Raw genomic sequence first — 19,616 nt, 5'->3', positions numbered from 1 at the left:
TTAAAATGGACTGCGTAGGATTCATACTAAAAGTGCACGTACGCTCAAAAGCCGAAAATGCCGGGCGCAAAAAAAAATCCGGATCAATAAAACCATGTGCACGCAGACTTCCACGCAGTCCAGCTGGAAGGTTGCGTAGCTGAATCCGCTTCATATCCCGCCCCTTTACACGCCCAGAAATGCATATGGATGAGCCTGCTGAGCATGCGCAGTGGCTTTCTGCAGCCTGTTTGGCGCAGATCCATAGTTTGGCGTCATAATGAATGAGAAGTAGCAGCCACCGTGACACTGACTTTCACGGAGACCTAGATGTTGTAGATGATGTGGAGGACAGGAAAACCACATTATTTGGTGGTCACAGTAAAAGTTAGAATAAGTATATAAATAGTATACAATAAAATAAAGCGAGTGAGTGGCAGCACGCCGTTGCTGCGCTAAACGCCGTGAGTTCCCCGGCGCAACAGGGGGACACACGTCCCCCTGTCTTTTCAAAATCATGTTTTTTTTCCCCTTACTTTTTAAAGTTTAAAAACTAACGGTAGGCTCAGCCTTAAATTGCAAATTAAAAAAAACGGCCCCGCAGCCCCGCTCCCCCTCCTCCTCCCTCCCCCCAGAGCTGCTCAGGGCTGATTTATGGTTCTGCGTTCCTTTAACGCAGAGCCTACGGCGTAGGTGCGCGTCGCCGCGTACCCTACGCCGTAGGCTCTGCGTCGTTTTAACGCGGGACCCTAATTTAGGCACCATACACCTGCACATAAAGGTTTCACGCGCGCGTAAAACTCATATATATGAAAAAAAATCTGAGTCCCTTTAGGGAAGAAATGAGGGGCTCCGTGGGGCTCCCTAAACGCAGCCCCTCATTTGTTCTGTCCTAAAGCGGTGAAGGAGGTTCCCCGCGTGTCACCGCAGCTGCAGCTCCAGCAGCAGCAGAGTCCTGACTGACTGAGCTTCACACACAGAGGGACACGATCAGCGCTATTTTATTTTATTTTATTATTTTATTATTTTAAGCCTGACATATGTTGTGATGTGTGATGACATTATTAAGAGTATGACATGAATCTGGCTTCATTTCACCACCTCAAACCTTGCCTCGCCAGGTCCCCGTGTCTTAAGTAAATTCTTACGGGAGGGTGAGGGTTGCCGTAAAGATAAGCAGATTTTTCGGTTAGTTTTTTCTTTTTAGATCCGAGGATTTGCGTAGAAGGTGGCTTCCGCAACTTTCAGGCGCTTTTTCTGCGCAAGCAAGCTTTATAGATGAGGCCCCTGGTCATTACAAACATGGATTTAGACTCTTAGAACATCTGTATATGTTACCTATACAAAGATACTGTCATTTCCGTTTTTGGCAATTAATTAGCTAATTATGCTAATTACACATGCTAAACTTGACCTAAAAAATTGTAAACATGTTTTTTTGGCATCCTGAGACCCCCAAGAATAAAGATATGCAAGTTTACAAAAATTAACATTCCAAAATCACCAGCATCAGAATCTGATGAGTAGGCCCCCCTACTATCAGGGGTTATAGGCTCAAATCTGTTGTTCATAGTTCTATTGTGTTCATTATGTCTTCAGATAGATATCCTAAAGATTATTTTTTCCAGACAAAGTTCCGACTTCTTACCTTCAATCTGACAGTTTCGGGGGTTCTCCCATGTGATGGGAAGTGACACCGTCCTTATCAGCTGTTTTTACTATTACTACTATAGTTTTTACACCTCCATAGAAATAAGGAAACAAGGACAACAAACGATGAACAGGGATGAGGGAGCGTACATGCTCTCTCACACATGGACCAGCATCTTGGAGCGGCGGGAGGACAGCGGGGGGCGTGGCCGACCAGCGGGGGGCGTGGCCGACCTGTCAAACCTGGCAGGTCGGCCACGCCCTCATAGTAAAAACCGCTGATAAGGACGTTGTCACTTCCCATCACGTGACACTCTGAGGAAGGCGGGAGAACCGCCAAAACGTTAGAACGGAAGGTAAGAAGTCGGAACTTTGTCTGGAAAAAAGAAACTCTAGGATATTTGTTGTTCATATTTAATGAGATGAGATTTAAACAAACCCAGATGTGACTGTAACGTGAACATTTTCTGTATATGCTTCTCATGTGCATGTCTGTACGACAATATAATGGAGTTACTGCTGGTGGTGTGGTAGACGTGGGGCCTGCTACTTCACAAACAGGAGGATACAACCATCTTTTCTGGACAGTCAGGCAGGTTTATAGATCATAGATATCTGTATACAGTACTAACTAAAGCTAATGTGTTTAGTCACATGCAGGAAATGTAAAAAAAAATGAGTTATTTTCATCCATCCATCCATCCATCCATCCATCCATCATCCATCCATCATCCATCCATCCATCCATCATCCATCCATCATCCATCATCCATCCATCCATCCATCCATCCATCCATCCATCCATCCATCCATCCATCCATCCATCCATCATCCATCCATCCATCCATTCATCATCCATCCATCCATCCATCCATCCATCCATCCATCCATCCATCCATCCATCCATCCTTACATCATCCATCCATCCATCCATCCATCCATCCAGAGCCGCCGCAAGGGGTGTGCGAACCGTGCGACCGCACGGGGCCTCGCGCCCCAAGGGGCCTCGCGCTATGGGCCGTTTTTGAAAAAAAAAAAAAAAAAAAAAAATTTTTTTTTTTTTTTTCGTTTTTTTTTTCGTTTTTTCCCTTATAAATATCAACAGTCACATTCCATTACAGACCTAAATGTGTACTAGTCTGTGCATATCAATAAAATATATGTGCAATGATGCGCGTGTCAGTTGTTCAATACAACTGCGTCAGACCAAGCGCAGACACAAGGTGCTCTGATCCAGACGGTGGAGTGTGTAACAAACTGTCACACAATGTCGAGAGAACAAGAAAGATTCAGGAAATTTCCATCAGGGGATGAAAAAAGAAAAAACGAAAGAAAATGGAAGAGTTTAATGCCTCTCTGAAAGGCTCGTTTGATAAATTTGTTAGAAAAATCACCGATCCGACTGGGTCTCAAGCAGCCGTGGGGCCCCACGTCGAGGCAAGTCAAATGATGATGAGGCAGGGGAAGGTATCCCGTATTTTGCTAATTGGAGAGTTAAAATTGCGCATATAGACACCCGATCCGACCCAAAAAAACCCAAAATTTCGCGCGCGCTCGCTACGCTCACGCGCGAGGGCCCCCCCGCACCATTTCGCACAGGGCCTCGCAAATCTCCCAGACGGCTCTGCATCCATCCATCCATCCATCCATCCATCCATCCATCATCCATCCATCCATCCATCCATCCATCCATCCATCCATCCATCCATCCATCCATCCATCATCCATCATCCATCCATCCATCCATCATCCATCCATCCATCCATCCTTACATCATCCATCCATCCATCCATCATCCATCCATCCATCCATCCATCCTTACATCATCCATCCATCCATCCATCCATCATCCATCATCCATCCATCCTTACATCATCCATCCATCATCCATCCATCCATCCATCCATCCATCCATCCATCCATCCATCATCCATCCATCCATCCATCCATCATCCATCCATCCATCCATCCATCCATCATCCATCCATCCATCCATCCATCCATCCATCCATCATCCATCCATCCATCCATCCATCATCCATCCATCCTTACATCATCAATCCATCCATCCATCATCCATCACTCCATCCATCCATCCATCCATCATCCATCCATCCATCCATCCATCCATCCATCATCCATCCATCGTTTCATCCATCCATCCATCCTTACATCATCCATCCATCCATCCATCATCCATCCATCCATCGTTCCATTCATCCATCCACCATCCATCCATCCATCCATCCATCCATCCATCATCCATCGTTCCATTCATCCATCCACCATCCATCCATCCATCCATCCATCCATCCATCCATCATCCATCCATCCATCCATCCATCCATCCATCCATCATCCATCCATCCATCCATCCATCCATCCATCCATCCAGCCATCCATCCATCCATCCATCATCCATCCATCCATCCATCCATCCATCCATCATCCATCCATCCATCCATCCATCCATCCATCCATCCATCCATCATCCATCCATCCATCCATCCATCCATCACTCCATCCATCCATCTATCATCCATCCATCCATCCATCTATCATCCATCCATCCATCCATCCATCCATCCATCATCCATCCATCCACCATCCATCCATCCATCCATCACTCCATCCATCCATCCATCCATCCATCCATCCATCCATCCATCTATCATCCATCCATCCATCCATCCATCCATCCATCCATCATCCATCCATCCATCCATCCATCCATCCATCCATCCATCCATCCATCCATCCACCTATGGACCCATCTATCATCCATCCATCCATCCATCCATCCATCCATCCATCCATCCATCCATCCTTTTTCATGTGCTTGATCCAGGAACGGTGTTCTGCCATTTTTGCTCCCTAATGGTTTTCTACCTTTGCAGAGCTACAATTCTACTGTGTTTTACTCCCTAAACCACTTCCTTTCCCCCCAAGTGGTCCTTGTCTCTTTCCAGGCCGTCATTGTAAATAAGAATGTTCTTAATGACCTGCCTGGTTAAATAAAGACGAATGACTGAATGAATATCAAATAAAGCGATAGAATTGTTTTTTTTTGTTCTCTTTATCGTATAATGTTCACAAAGTGTAATGCAATTCATGTCATGGGTAGTGTATTTTGAAGGATCAAATACTCAACATCCCATATTATCCATGTTATTAATTTTAAATGATGGGCGTGGCAATCAAGCTTTGAAAATCGACTGTGCGCATGCGCAGAACCACAAAGTAGCATTTCTCTGCAGGTAGCAGAAATTGTCACAACACCGGGTCGCGGGGTCCGCAGTCTAAGCAGTTATTTTCCTTCTTTTTTTTTAAAACAAAAAACATCTTAAATCGTCATTTTGGTATCAAAACTGACCGTTTACGGTCTCAATAATTTCCTGGTGGGTGGTTCAAACTAGGAAATGACACACATTTTCACTGAATATTCACGACAGATCCAGATATAACCAAACATACTCGGGTCAGATCGTCGATGATGCTCTGCTGCTCCAGGACCTGGAGCTTGAGAAAGGCTATTTCCTGGTCATCGTGGGCTTGGTCCAGGTCATTCAGAGACTTCAGCTTCTTCAGAGGAGGGTGGGAGCTGATCCGCTCTTTCTGCAGCAGGAAACACAGTAAAGACAGAGCAGGCGCCCGAGGTCACAACATCCGACTGCAAAGCAGCAGTTATCTACACCGCGGCGCTCACGCGACGGCCCTCACCATCTCAAGGTTCTCCTTCGTCAGGCTCTTCAGCTTGTTCTCCAGCTTCTGCAGAGACTGCGTCAGGTCATCATTCCTCTTACTCAGCAGCTTGTTCTTATCAAGCATGGGCTTGCACTGCTTTTCTGACTCACGCACTCGCTTCAACTGGGGAAGGAAAGAAGAGGGAATCAAACCTTGCCACAAAAGAAACAGGCCATCAAAGAGATAACCCAGGGACAGTAGTTAAAGGTATAGTCTGTAATCGTATTCAAAAACATTTATTGTTATACTGGGTGAAATGGTCCTTCCATCCTGAGAGTAGCCAGTGAATAATGTGTTCAGAAAAAGGAAAGAAAAAAATCTGACCTCTCTGACAGCTTTAATCCTGTAAAAACTCTGACCAATCTGTTTTTTGCGCACCGAGTGGCACGGATTGGTCAGAGGACCAGAGGATTGGCAGGGGGGAAAGAACCAATCAGATGCCTTCATTTTAAGTCCCGCCCACGCCCCCCTCTGTCCCATGCACGCACTCGTCACGTCGAAAATCTTGCCGGAAAACTTAACACTCGAGTCACGTTAGCTGAAGAATGGGAGAGAAAACGCAGCCAAAAATACCACCTCCAGCGTTACTTGTAACGGCTCGCCCTGCTAAAAAGGCTAAAAAAAGAAAGCCAAAGTGCGATTCTGCGGCGCAGGTTGTCCGCTACTGTGGATCTGCCACGGACCCCCAGTATGGGGGTCCGTGGGGATGGAGGCGTCTCCATCCCGGCGTGGGCGGAGAGCGCCGGTGCGGGTGGCGGTGTGTTGCGGTGCCCTGCAGGCTCTGGTGCCACGGCTACGCCGTAGGGTACGCGCGACGCGCACCATTCTGCGTTGGTGTAACGCAGAACCATAAATCAGCCTTCAGTGTGTGCTCTGTGTGCTGTTCTGAACTCTTCTCTGTTGTCTCATTTTGCTGGGACATCGGGTCCCTCCACCGAGACACAACTTTTGCGTTATGCGCTCATTGTTGTGTCTAAAAATGAAACGGTACAGATATTCTGTGATATTTTTTTACATTTATAAAAAATAAAATTATAAAAAAATAAAGGATCCCCATAACTTTTATTGGGTGGACAGGACGCACGTTTGGGTGGGCACAGCCCACCCCTGTCCCCCCCTCTAAAACCGGCCTTGCTTACAGGTGAATGAGACATGGGGTAGTTTTGTTGAAAATGTGCTGTCCAAATGTCCTGGAAAACTCGACTCCTGCAAATGCGCGTTCCCCAAAGTTTGTGGGGGCATGGCTTTGGACGGAGCGCTGACGGGAGGGGGAGGAGGGGGCGGGGCTTAGAGGAGGTGCCACTTTCAAATCTTGCTAGCTCTCCAACATTACAGACTATACCTTTAAGAGGCTGATTTTAATTCTAACGGAGAGCATCAGCTCATACCAGCTCATTTCTTTCATCAACCAACAGCGAATTACGGTCTTCCAACTTGCGTATGGTTGAGTTCAGTTCAGCCATTCGCCTCTGATTTCTTCTCAGGTCCTGAAACAAAAATGTGAACGATTTATTATGTGATTGATCAATTTTCATAAGTAAATGTATTTATTAGAACCAAACCTCTACCCCGAATCTACTGTAATTAAAGCTCAAAATAATGTATTAGTATGTTCAAGAAAGAGGTAGTCAAAAATGACAGATGCTAAAATGATGATGCCATGATCGGGCTAGGAGTTGTGTATTTGTACAGTTGTTTGTGAAGGAAACCGCTGAAATAATCCCAAAGTGTTTTATTTAAGGGGTGCAGCAAAGTAAAAATGTGGAGCGAGGGGTAGAAGAAGATGAAATGATTGCATGAATAAATTAATTGATGATTATTCTTATGTTTTATAGTATGATTTTGTCTGCTTTCTTGTGATTTTATGTAGCTGTAAAGCACTTTGAGCTGCCTTGTGTATGAAGTGTGCTCTACATATAAACTTGCTTCTCTCAAATGATGTTGAAGTTTAAAATAACTAACCATTCCTGTACTTACAGGGCTCCCGCAGTGCTCTGCCCCGTCTCCAGCTCTGCCTGGGATCTCTCTTTTGGGGCTTCCCAGGCCACATTCAGCCTCCTTGACCAGGAACAGCTGCTCGTCCAACGCTTCCTTCTGGAGCTGCAGCTTCTGCAGGTAGCCCGATGTCGACTCCAGTTCCTTCTCCAGAGAGAAGATGGTGCGATCTTTAGACCTGATTTCATCCACCTATAGTGAAGAAGAAGATGTGGACATTGATCAAACTGAGAAAAATGGCGGACAGGACATCCCTTGTTTTGACCGAAGGATAGAGTAAAGTTCATTTTGATGTTTAGTTTAGTTTAGTTTTACTTTTATTTAGCACATACAATAAAAATAACATCACACAAATAAGTGCAGTTAAAAGAAACTGTGCAGGGAGGAGCGAGCAAGCCAGTAGGCTTATGAGGAGCCCCCACCTAATAACATTTAACAATATAGTTATGGGGATACAAAATCATAAAATAAAAAAAAAAATACATCATAAAAATTGCATGCAGAACATGAATGAAAATAAAAAATGACTGTTGACCTATAAAGACATGATCATGAAAATATGAATATTATGCTGCACAAGTGGCAACACAGAATATGAAGTACAAAAGAAACATTAACAGTGGGAAAAGCAAGAGCTTTCTTGGCTACACTGTTGAAGTATGTAGATGTATTTCTAGAGAACCTAATTTTTGACTTATATTGGGCTACCGTTCATGTGCTCATGTGAACTCTGAACTTATGAATGCTTATGGACATTTTGAATATGTGTATTCGACTTTAAAGGAGCCGTGTGTAAGAAATGCCCAAAACTGGTACTGCAGTCACTTTCAAAATACTGTTGAGCGGCGTGTACACGATTTTTAAATGTCTGTTGACATATCGGGGTCATTTTATGATTCGTTTTATTATTGCTCTTACATACGGCTCCTTTAAAGGCGGCTCAACCCGAAATCAGCTTTAATGTGCCTCTCAAAATGGCCGCTTTGAAAACTACAAAGACCAGCGAGCCTTGGGGGGTGGCGCCGGAAGCGGCGCGCGTCCAATCACTGGCTGGCGCTGGATACGTCACGCAGCGCGCGGAGGACACAATCTCTGTGTTGCCCCAGAAACTCTCTTTTCCTCTCAACCTTTCATCTGAGCAGCTCGTCAGCTCTTGGCTCCGTGCCAGAAGCACATCCCAGGCCGGCCTCTCCCCCCGGGAGGGGGGGGGGGGGGTCCAGCGGAGCGCTGCTCCACTGCCGCCTCCCATACTCTCTGCACCCCTCGTTCCAGCTTGGCCTGGGGATCCGCACGCTGAAGCTGCGGCCCCGGACCGCCACAGCTCTCTCTCTCTCTCTCTCCTAATACGGTAACTGTTTGAGCTCTTTTTCCCAGGAGGGACCGATCCTCCGGAAGCGCATCCACATCAGCCCGAAAGCTAGACCCCCCGCGTCCGTGAGCCCGCCCCTTGGTGATGAAACGGGGGCGGCCCTAATTACAGTGGACTGTCCCCGCGCGCCTGGAGGCCGCGTCAAGAGGCTCCATAGATCCGGAGAGATCTACCTGGCTGTTGCACGTTGCAAAGACTGTCTTTTCTTTTCAAGGTAGGAACGGGAGAGAGAGCTGAGCGGCTGCCTGCCCTGGAGAACCCCTGCAGGATTAATCTGCCCGTGAGATCCCTGCAGGACTGAGCCGAGCCGAGCCACATGGTGGAGCCGAGCCGAAAGAGCTCTCCAATACCGAGAAAACCCCAGCAGTAACCTGATCACCACCGACAGAGCCCGCAGCCCCAGATCCGGAGACCCAGAGGAGGCGTGAGGTTTTATGTGCTCTGGGCGATCAGTTTCATTTAGAGCGGTTCAGAGCTGAATTTATGTTTAATGAAGTTACTGTTCGTATTACTGTGCAACGCCGGCAACTACCGGCATCATCATCATTATCATCATTATTGTGTTCGTTTATTTTGTGGCGCCATTTTCCGCCAGTTATTCACGTTTTAAACGCCGTGTTTGTCATCCAATTGCACGTGGCGTGGCGAGGGCGCCGCCATCTTTAAATGCCCCAGCCATCCTGCTGGCCACGTGCAGCCACGTTGTTTTGAACCGTAGATGAACGTTTGTATCACGTCTTTATTGTTTTTGATTTCTGTTCCATTTATGCAGTTAACGTTTAATGTTTCATTTTTATTATTGTTGTTTTTCTTGTTAGTTGATGGTTTTATGTTTTAACGTAGTGTGCCCTCAGTATTTATTCAATGGTGTCGCGTTTCCATCTGCTTGGCACCTGGATGTGAATAAATGCTGATTGATTTTAATGAGAATTCGTTTGTGTTTTATACAAATTCTGGTCACAATGGCTGTTTGACAGAGTTGGAGTCGAACTGTAACGCCTTCAACATTATTCACCAGTAATAACAGCCCTTTATTGTGTTCTGGTGGAATAATACCTATTTCTGAGACTGATTTCTGCTGTGAAAGTTATCATTTTTCCTGGAAAACCAGGTGGTACCCCACAAGGATTAAATCATTTTGATAATTCAATTTGATAAATAGTCTACTTTATTAATTATTAATAATTGTTGAATAAAATTATTAATAACTCTTGATTACTGGAACAGCGCTCACACTTATGAGCCAAATAAAAGGGTGAAACTGTTAACTTGACTCCTACTGTGCCCCTCCGGCTTTACGTAGTCACATAGTGCGTACCAGTCTGCGAATGTCCTTCTCACAGTCCCACTTGATCTTGGATATCTGCTCCTGGTGCTGCTGGTGCTCCACCCTCAGGTCTCCGGCCTTCATCTTGTCCGCCTGGATCATGTTGCTGAGAGCCTCGTCCGTCTGTTTCTTGGTGGACTTCAGCTCGCCGATCTCCTGCAGGAGCTTCACCCTCTCCACGTCAAAGAAGCGCCGCGCCTCCTCTTTTGCTTCCAGGGTGAGTGCAGTACGCACCTGAAGAGCCAATGGCACAAAGAGTCAGATTTGGGGAGGGTTTTTGGCTTAACTGCCACAAAACCACACCTTCTATCTTCTCCCATGCCCTCACCTTCTCCCCGCTGCCATCTCTCATGGCGCTGAGCGCAGCTTTGAGCCTCTGGTTCTCCTGCTCTTTGATTTTGGCGTGGCGGGCCAGCTCCTGCTCGTGCTGCCGGGTCAGGTTTTCCCTGAGAGCCTGCAGCTCCTTTTGCTTCTCCTCATGCCACTTGGCTCGCTGCTCTGTGAGCATGGCGGTGTGGCGATGCTGCTCCTGCTCCCGTACTCGCTTCACCTCCTGCACCTTGTCCCGCTCCAGCTTCGTCACCTTTCAGACAAACAGAATAGGAAGAAGAGAGGGGGATGAAATCATTTCACATACCAAGGACTGCATTCTGGGTATTCCACTGTCAGTTCATGTGTTCAAATTCCCTTTTTACAATCATTAAGTTTATAATAACACGTTAAATTCAACATTTCTATGAAATGCTTTCCAAAGAAACAGCACTGATTTTGTACTGTACCTTGCATTTTTCTTGGTGCAGTTCTATCTGAATGTCCGTCAGCTTGGACCTGAGATCTTCGTTGGCCGCCTGCAAGGCAGAAATGAGGGCCTCGGGCTTCTCGCCCTTCGCGCGGCCTTTCTTAGCCATTGAGTTAAACACTAGGAAAGCTCTTCCGATGCGTTCATTGAAACTTCACAGAAACTTCTCACAGGGCTCCTGAGGTTTCCAGTTCCTCCTCCTCTTCATTCTCCTTTTAGACACAAGGGCTGGGTGGGCAGACAGAAAAAACACAACAGACAGTGAGAGGACAAGAACTGCATGGGTTCGTGGACGCGTTCATACCAAAATAAGGTGTGAAGAGGTTGAAACCAGTGAAATATCGTCCGTGCAGGAAGAAGGAGTTTACTTTTCAAACTCTCAAGTTATAGTTCAATGAAATGAAATGTTCAACATCTTTTTTTTACATCTTAAAGCAGCACAATGTAACTTTCAGCTTTTTTTGAGTTTGGCGGCTCCTTTGGACAAAAGCGGTACTGCTTTACCAGAAAGAACACTACATTTCCCATGAGCACCAGCGCGTACTGCCGGAAAACTCCTGTCCCCGTCGCGTGCATTTGTTTTGATAGGGAATGAAGACGGGACGGACTTTCAAAACTACTTTTCTGTTTCACCAAGTGAACAGACGGACGCAAAAAAAAAGATGTTAAACTGCTAGAAAAGGTACTGGAATTTACCGGGATACCTTAAAAAAGTAAGCCAGGGAGCGGTATATGGAGAAAATAATGATTATTAACGGTTTGGGTTCATAGGAAATCCCTATCAAAGAGTGGAACTCCGATGAGGATTTACTGCCGCAGTTCTGCACAACCCACGTCTTAGGCTACCTTGTTTAGGAGTGTTTGGCAGCTGCTTTGGTAAATGTTTGACTCGCCATGTGTTTCAATAAATTTGTATAATAGTATAACATACAGTACATGTTTTGTATTACTCTTACTTTTTTCTTTTTCTTTTTTGACAACTATATTATGCTGAAGAGGCTCCGAGGCGTGAGCAATACTTTTGTTTTCCTCGTGAGATTATTTTTTTCCTCTGCAGCTACAAATAGAGTTAATATTTTTTCCTCAACAAACTAGTTTTATCTGAAGATTGGGGTTAATCGCAGAGCAGAGAGCTGGCCAGCAACTGCGTTTAGCTGGAGAAGTGGGGAATAAAACCCGTGTTTTGATCCGACCCCGGTCTGTGTGAGTGTTTGTTTGTGGTTTACTGTGGAACGTTATGTTTGGTCGTCTTACAGCCGCGATCCAACCGAGCCGACGACTCTTTGTTATCTCAGATACTCGGCCTCCGTGGTTCTGCCTCCGAGCAGGAAAGCGGGGAAAAGTTAAACCATTAGGATCTTTTCCCCACGTCTGTTGTGTGTGGAGCTGCTGCAGCCACAACACAGCAACGGGTTACCAGCTTCTCCTGAGCTCTGCGATCCAAGCCCCGCCCATTTTCGTCTCGACTACGAATCGGGAAGGAGGGGGAAGTGCCGTATGCTGTAAAGCAGTCAAAGCCGTAAAAATGTGTAGTTTTTTAGTGTGGCAGGGTTCCTACCATGCTCCTCAAAGTTACATAGTGCCAGTGAAGGCGATACAGACCCCTCAGACCATGACAGAGGTTCATTAAACCTGTTGGAAGTTGATGTACCATCACAATGACTCGGGAAATATGATATTAAGGTGGAAAAGTTACATAGTGCTGCTTTAACTTCTAACAGTGATGAAATTGATTTTGCAGATATTCATCTCTATGAACGTTTTTCAAAAATGTACTGTGGCAGAGTGGAGGAGCTGCAGCCACTCAGGCTGACGGGACACAGGTGTGGCCCGTCAACCTCTCCACCCTGCCAGCCTTATAAGAGGAGAAGCTGCTGCTGAGACTGGTGGTTCTGCTGATGTTGGAGGAGCTGCTGGAGCTGTGCTTGTGCACGTGTGGCGGTGTTTGACAAATAAAGGGTTCTGCACAAAACTCCGTGTCCTCTCTATCCTGTCGGTCGGGCCCCCGTAGCACGCGCCGTGCTACATGTACAATTCTGTCCAGATGATGGTCATAGATATAAAGATAAACAATTATCTAAAGTTCCTCTGGGGGCAGCAAGACTGCTCTGATTTTTACAATAATCCACCTGATATTTGTACAAATGAGTCAGTTAAAACTATTAATGTCAGAGTTTGTGGGTTGGAGCTGTAAAATCCTTCGGAGTCCATGCCCTTAGAGATTAAATTTCAAGGAAACTCTTCCACAAGTTACCAAGAAAGTTCAGCGTGTTCAGCGGTGTACCCCACGCGGTGGACCCTAAAGCCACATCCTGAGTGTAAGATCATGATCAGCGTCTTCAGAAAGGCCCTTTATAGTTAATAAGTAAGTTTGATATATAAACAAAGAATAAGCTTGTGTCATCAAAACAGGTCATTAAAAAAAAACCAGCACAAATTGTCAAATTACATTTTCCAGATTAAATTTTGTCTGGCAATATGAACCTAATTTTACGGATATTTGATACTGCAGGGTATTTCTGGGTTCAGAAACAGAAATCACATGCAAATATGATTGCAAAACAATAAAAAAATGGAAGAAACTATATTAAACGGCATCTGTACAGTACTGTTCTGTTCTGTGCTTTTTCACAAACCGGCCTTTTCCCAACAGATGCCAGATTTTCCAGTTAGCACAAGGATGCTCAGTCTCTCTGTCATGTCATATCACGCACACACGCACGCACGCACCCTAAGCTCCCTCTCACCATCTAAGCTTTACTCTTCTTTGATTATTACACACTAGTCCCCAGTACTCGAGTTGAGGGGGGATGGCGCCCTGAAATAAAAACGGTCCAAATCATCCCTCCTTTCCATCCCTTATGTCATTTCATCAATGAATGTGGTTTTACAGCTATTTCAACATTTAGAGTCATCACCAGAAAAATAACACCAGAAAAATAACTTTTTTTTTTACAATTTTTACCTGTTTCAAGTAAATTTTCACTTGAAATAAATAGGAAAATCTGCCAATGGGACAAGATTTATCTTCTACAAGCAAAAAAATCTTGTTCCACATGCAGATTTTTCTACTTATTTTAAGTGAAAATCTACTTGAAACAGGTGAAAATTGTTGGTTTTTCCAGTGATGAGTCTTGTTTTAAGTGTAATGAGATTTTTTTTATTAAAATGAGACATTTTAACTAGAAATAAGACAAATATTCTTGTTAAGATTTTGAGTTTTTGCAGTGATCCATGTTACTTATTCTGTAAAGGACAGAGTCATATTGATAAGTTCAGAAAAGTGTTTTTTATTGTTGTGTTTTGATGTATTTGATGTAAGCCCAGTGGATATTTAAAGCTTACAGAAGGCTGCATTTAACTGCTGCTATGTCATTCCTGCAGTATTTCTGCAGGTGTTTTGGTCACTGCTATTATTTGTAATATATTATATTATTTGTAATCAGCACAAATTATCTGTCCCCATATCTAGAGATAACTTTTGTTGTATTAGACGCTATATAAATAAAATTGAATTGAATTGAATTGAATATGAAAAAAATCCACCATCCCCCCTGTTTTTTTTTTTACAACTCGAGTACTGCTAGTCCCTCAAATGAATTTGACACATATTTTTCTTCTTTTTTTTGAATTTGAATAAAATCCTGGGCTCCATTAAAGAAAGGCAGTCTGATGTTGTTACTGTTCCTAAAGCGAGGTGTTGATTTATCTTTCTTGAAATTTTGGAGGCTGTTGTTTGCATTAATTGTCTTTGGTCTGCCCTGAGTGATAGAAATCAGAAAGAAATATCGGACGTACACGTTCACCTTGATTTACAAAACCAACCATACTTTCTGGTTCTGGTACAGTCATACGACCAGGCACATGGACCAATTCCAGAGTCGTTGGAAACTCTTTGTGGCTCCAAGCGCATTTGCCAGCGTGCAGGTCCAGACAAAGTCCACCTCAGGGTTCCAGCACCATGTAATATATAAAAGTGAAGGTTTAATTATTCCTTAGTCTCTCATGGCACTGATCCATTACCTATTCTTACTCATTCTATCTTTCCATCACTATTTATAAATGATTTGGTAATGAACTGATAATTAAGCGTACAGAAATATCAAACTTCTGTCTAATTTAAAAGATGAAAGAAAATGAAACAGCTGAACGTCATGTTAAAGCATTACTTAAGTGTGTGAAATTTTAACTTTGGAGGACAGTTTATTCTGAGTTATGCATTTGTTATGCAGAGGAGGTGGAAGAGTGTTTGGGTACAGTCAGTTCAAAGGATTCAAACTCTGTGTTCTTTATAAAATGTTCAGTTAGGAGAACCGTGTGAAAAAACTGTTTAATCCCGACTGTGCAGAGAGTCGGCCGCTGAACTGCTGGGCACTCCCAAGATTCAGAGTTAAAGGTTTGTAATCTACAGAGGGATGACATAACAAGATTTTATATTGCAGATTAGCGATAAAACAGTCATCGCGTTAAGTCTTCTCAAGCTTATTGGTCTACAGAGTTGAGGGACCTTTTTAAAAGCATTGCTCCTCTTTTTAATCACCACTTTAGGATCATCATTTTTGTCTGTAAAAACAGTGATCAGATGAAAAGCACCACCAGTGGAACAATGACTGTGCTGTAAATGTGACACAAGCCATTATGTCACTGTTATCAGTTATCAGCTATCAAGTTCAAACATGATTTACCCAACCCTGCCCTAATTCAGCATCATAAAACAACTATTTTTCATTTCCCACATCTTGTCTTAGCAACCGTGAAAAGGACACAAAAGCCATTTAGCCTCTTTCAGTATACAGGACTGTCTCAGAAAATTAGAATATTGTGATAAAGTCCTTTATTTTCTGTAATGCAAAAATGTCATACATTCTGGATTCATTACAAATCAACTGAAATATTGCAAGCCTTTTATTATTTTAATATTGCTGATCATGGTTTACAGCTTAAGAAAACTCAAATATCCTATCTCAAAAAATGTGAATATTCAGGGAATCTTAATCTTAAGCTGTAAACCATAATGAGCAATATTAAAATAATAAAAGGCTTGCAATATTTCAGTTGATTTGTAATGAATCCAGAATGTATGACATTTTTGTTTTTTTAAATTGCATTACAGAAAATAAAGAACTTTATCACAATATTCTAATTTTCTGAGACAGTCCTGTACAGTGAAACCATAATATGTTGATTAATTCGGGTCATTCCAAAACAGAAAATTAGGCACAGATGATTTACAGTTTTACGTCATAAAGTTTGAGGAACTAATTCAACAAAATCAAATAGATAGAAATACAATCAGCACCCCCCCATTTAAAGCAATTGTTACCTGTTAGTGCTATGTCGTTTATCCATCTGATTACCATGTATCAAATGTGCAAATACTTCATCCAATTTTCATCAATTGTCACCAAAACCGATACTGATGCCAGTATTGGAAATACTAGTCGATACTGCTGAAAATAAGGGTATCAGCGAGGACTTACGTCTATGCACCATCCAATACTATGTAATTCTTATAAACGGGATCCCCGATTCTTCATTGCTGCTCTAACCCCCAGGGAGGAGGTTAGACAATACAGCCTTGCAACTGCCTGATTTGAGTGCCCAGGTGGAGAAGTAATGGTGTGCAAGTTGTTGGACAGCAGCACTATTATTGCTAAAAATAACACGGGCAACCTTTTTAAGCATCTGAGGGACCATCGGGTGGAAAATCACGAGCTAATCAAGTTAAAGATGGATGGAAAGATGGATGAACTGCAGCATCACACTCCACATATTGCATTTCAGAAATTCAGGGAATTAGATTAAAAAACGCTCTGGGATTGGATCTGAACATATTTTCAGCCGATCTCCGAAGCCAGGAACTGGAATCGATTCGTAAAGACGAATAAGGTTTTCTGAACATCCCTATACAAGACAGCCTCAAAGCCACCCTGAGTAGATATACTACGTCTGACCACATGGAGGCGACATGTCAATAGAGAGTTCCCATTTGCAGGGATTCAGGGTAAATCTGCAGAATAGGAACATCCAATAGTGCCTAACCCACCTTGGCTCTTCCGGCCGGTATGTCTTCATAGCACTGTGGTGCTACACAAGAACCAAGTGGCCAGCAGCATAAAAAGAGATGTAAAAGAAGAATGCAGTAAAATAAGACATGGGATGCTACTTGGGTTTTTGTTTGCTTTTTTTAATATACATACACACCTCTACATTGGCGTAATACGCCAACAAGGCTTGAACCGACTCATCGTTCCATCTATCATTTGTTCTTGTAAGCTCCATCTTCATCAAACGTACTCACAGCAAAATGTGTCTCGTCCAGTGGGTGCAAATGAGTTGTGTTCATGTGAAGGGTGAGATGAAAGATAGTTCCTGTAGGCCAATCTAAACACCACTCCTACTACAGGAACGTTTTTTTGTCCCATTAAAGATCCTGGGGCCACTTTTGCAGGGCCGTTCCTGGTAATGGCGACAATTCAATTCAATTCAATTCAATTTTATTTATATAGCGTCTAATACAACAAAAGTTGTCTCCAGACGCTTTCCAGAGATCCAGAACATGAACATAAAGCCCCGAGCAGTTATTACATAAACAATGGCAGGTAAAAACTCCCCTAGTGGGAGAAAAACCTTAAGCCAAACAGTGGCAAGGAAAAACTCCCCATTTAGGAGGGAAGAAACCTGGACCAGGACCCGGATCATAAGGGGGGACCCTCCTGCCGAGGGCCAGACTGGGGGTCAGGGATGTCAACAGCACACAGCAGGCAGGTGGAAGCAGCAACGGGATGACCGGGGGTGGGGACCGCAGGCAGGTGGAAGCAGCAGCAGGATGACCGGGGGTGGGGACCGCAGGCCAGCACGCAGCTCCCGAAGCTCCGGCCCAATCAGCAAGTCCCAGGTTGGGTTCAGGGTCTGGGAAAGGTTGAGAAGGGGCAGGGCCAGGGAGAGGTGTCTTGACGGACAAATTTCCCCCGCCTGACCGGGCCGTTACCCTGCCCCTCTCACTCCCACGCTGCAGGTTCCGGCGTGCGACACGTGTCAACAATCCGGCCCAGAAAAACTAGCCTGAACCCCAGCTAATGGAAACACACCTCATGCCAGCCCCTGGAGTGAGACACAACAAAGTGTTCCTCTAGTGGGGCCAAATGTTCGAACAAAAAGTGCATGTCCCCACTCATTAACAGTGTTGGCAGCAACTCTTTTGTCAACACAGCAGGTCCCTATGCCTCCTTGTAGTCTAAAGTTATCTTGCTAATATAACACACATCAGATTTGCCAATCAAGAGAGGGAACAGTAGGATTTGTTTGTAAAAGTAACAACTGAATTCAACCGCATTAGTTTCAATATTCTTGTATGTGGAATCACTATTCAAATGTTTTCTTGGCCATATTAACAGAAAAATTCACTACAGTGACATTACAGAAATGTTATTGTGTTATTCTTGCTATGTTCTTGTCAGTAATCCAAACTTGTGTATCAGGTACTTCACATTCTCCATGACATTTGAGTTAACAAATGGTTTGCGCTACCTCTCTTTTTTGCTTTTGTTATACATCCTCAACATTCTTCTTAAAGGTTCCCAGATGTGGTAATACGCTCATTTTAAGAAGTATTTCTTACCACGTATGGTTGTGTCTGCTACGATTCATCTAAAAAGCAAGAGTGCTGTTAGATAAAATGTGCTTTTCAACTTCTTAAATTAACCACTGGTGCTGCGTGTTGTTGGAATCTCTTTTGAGACCGTCTGAAGTGTTTACCAATGCCCTTCAAGTTCAAATACTGTTGATGTCTGGGTCAAAGGCTGCTCACCGTGTTTTATTTAGAAAATTGAATAGATTCTCTGTGCCATTCTTGTATCTGACTTCCTGGCAGCTCAATCTGCCATTTATAAAGGTGCTGCTTTAATAGACTTCACTTTAGTGTAGCAGAACGGACGGTCACCTCTGGGACAGCAAGGCACTCCAACAAATACATTTTAAAGTAAAAAAAAAACCTCATTACAATCCTTTTCTTTCTTTTAGTGACATAACATAATCGTCTTCTGCCTGAGAGTTGGCTTTTAACACGCCTTAGGTTTACAGGACCACTTGTGAAAGAAAAACCATGGACTAATCAGTTACCCGGGTTTCTTACTGTGAGGTTTTTCCTATAATGTATACCATCCTTCACAGTGGCAGGAGTGCAGGATTGAGATTTCACCCCCAGCAGGCCCAGAACATCCTGTCTTTGTTTTTTTCTGTTTTTCTTGCAGCTCTTTCTTACCCTGCAGGCCCTTGTTGAGTGAATACATAGCTGGCGGTTTAATATCTGAACACACACAGCTGTTGCATCAATGTGAAGTTTGTCGTGTAATCTTTAACATGCATTTCCGACATGCCAGTTTCAAACTCCATTGCAGTTTATTTCACACGTCACAAACCTTTTTTGAACAATTGAACAAATACAAGTAAACTGCACCAAATTAGAGGTTGCACTAAAACAAACTACAACCTCTTTTATATAACAAGACAACAGACCACATTTACAGTGTAATTATTTTAAGTTTAATTGTTTTTATTTATTTTGTAGCGGTATTCTTTGCTGTCAGTTTAATTATGTTCAGTGTAACAGGTTTCTTTGGTATTTTCTTACCATACTTGGTAACTCAAGTAACTGTCACCAGATACCAACGGTCGTCATGACAGTAAATGGTCAGACATTTCAAAGTGAGTACTTGCATGTTCTGAAAATATGCAATCAGACACAGTGTGCA

The 19,616-nt window shown here is 43.7% G+C and overlaps 1 protein-coding gene across 4 annotated transcripts in view; it reads right to left on the bottom strand.

The window, feature by feature from the left end:
* jakmip2 (janus kinase and microtubule interacting protein 2) overlaps nucleotides 1-19,616 on the bottom strand; it is a 65,409-nt gene that overhangs the window by 28,086 nt on the left and 17,707 nt on the right. For 2 of the 4 annotated variants that reach the window (XM_061739412.1, XM_061739414.1), the window contains exons 2-8: nucleotides 10,844-11,091; nucleotides 10,393-10,647; nucleotides 10,056-10,298; nucleotides 7,336-7,560; nucleotides 6,762-6,860; nucleotides 5,350-5,496; nucleotides 5,104-5,244 (exon numbers count right to left, since the gene is read on the bottom strand). In XM_061739412.1, coding sequence (XP_061595396.1) covers nucleotides 5,104-5,244; nucleotides 5,350-5,496; nucleotides 6,762-6,860; nucleotides 7,336-7,560; nucleotides 10,056-10,298; nucleotides 10,393-10,647; nucleotides 10,844-10,972 — 1,239 coding nt within the window. In that variant the 5' untranslated portion in view covers nucleotides 10,973-11,091. The remainder of the gene's footprint in view (nucleotides 1-5,103; nucleotides 5,245-5,349; nucleotides 5,497-6,761; nucleotides 6,861-7,335; nucleotides 7,561-10,055; nucleotides 10,299-10,392; nucleotides 10,648-10,843; nucleotides 11,092-19,616) is intronic. The other 2 variants (XM_061739413.1, XM_061739415.1) reach the window with 1 other exon arrangement.

This window comes from Cololabis saira, chromosome 14 (genome assembly GCF_033807715.1).
Source record: "Cololabis saira isolate AMF1-May2022 chromosome 14, fColSai1.1, whole genome shotgun sequence".
NCBI lineage: Eukaryota > Metazoa > Chordata > Actinopteri > Beloniformes > Belonidae > Cololabis > Cololabis saira.
This window is presented reverse-complemented; position numbering and strand designations above follow the sequence as displayed.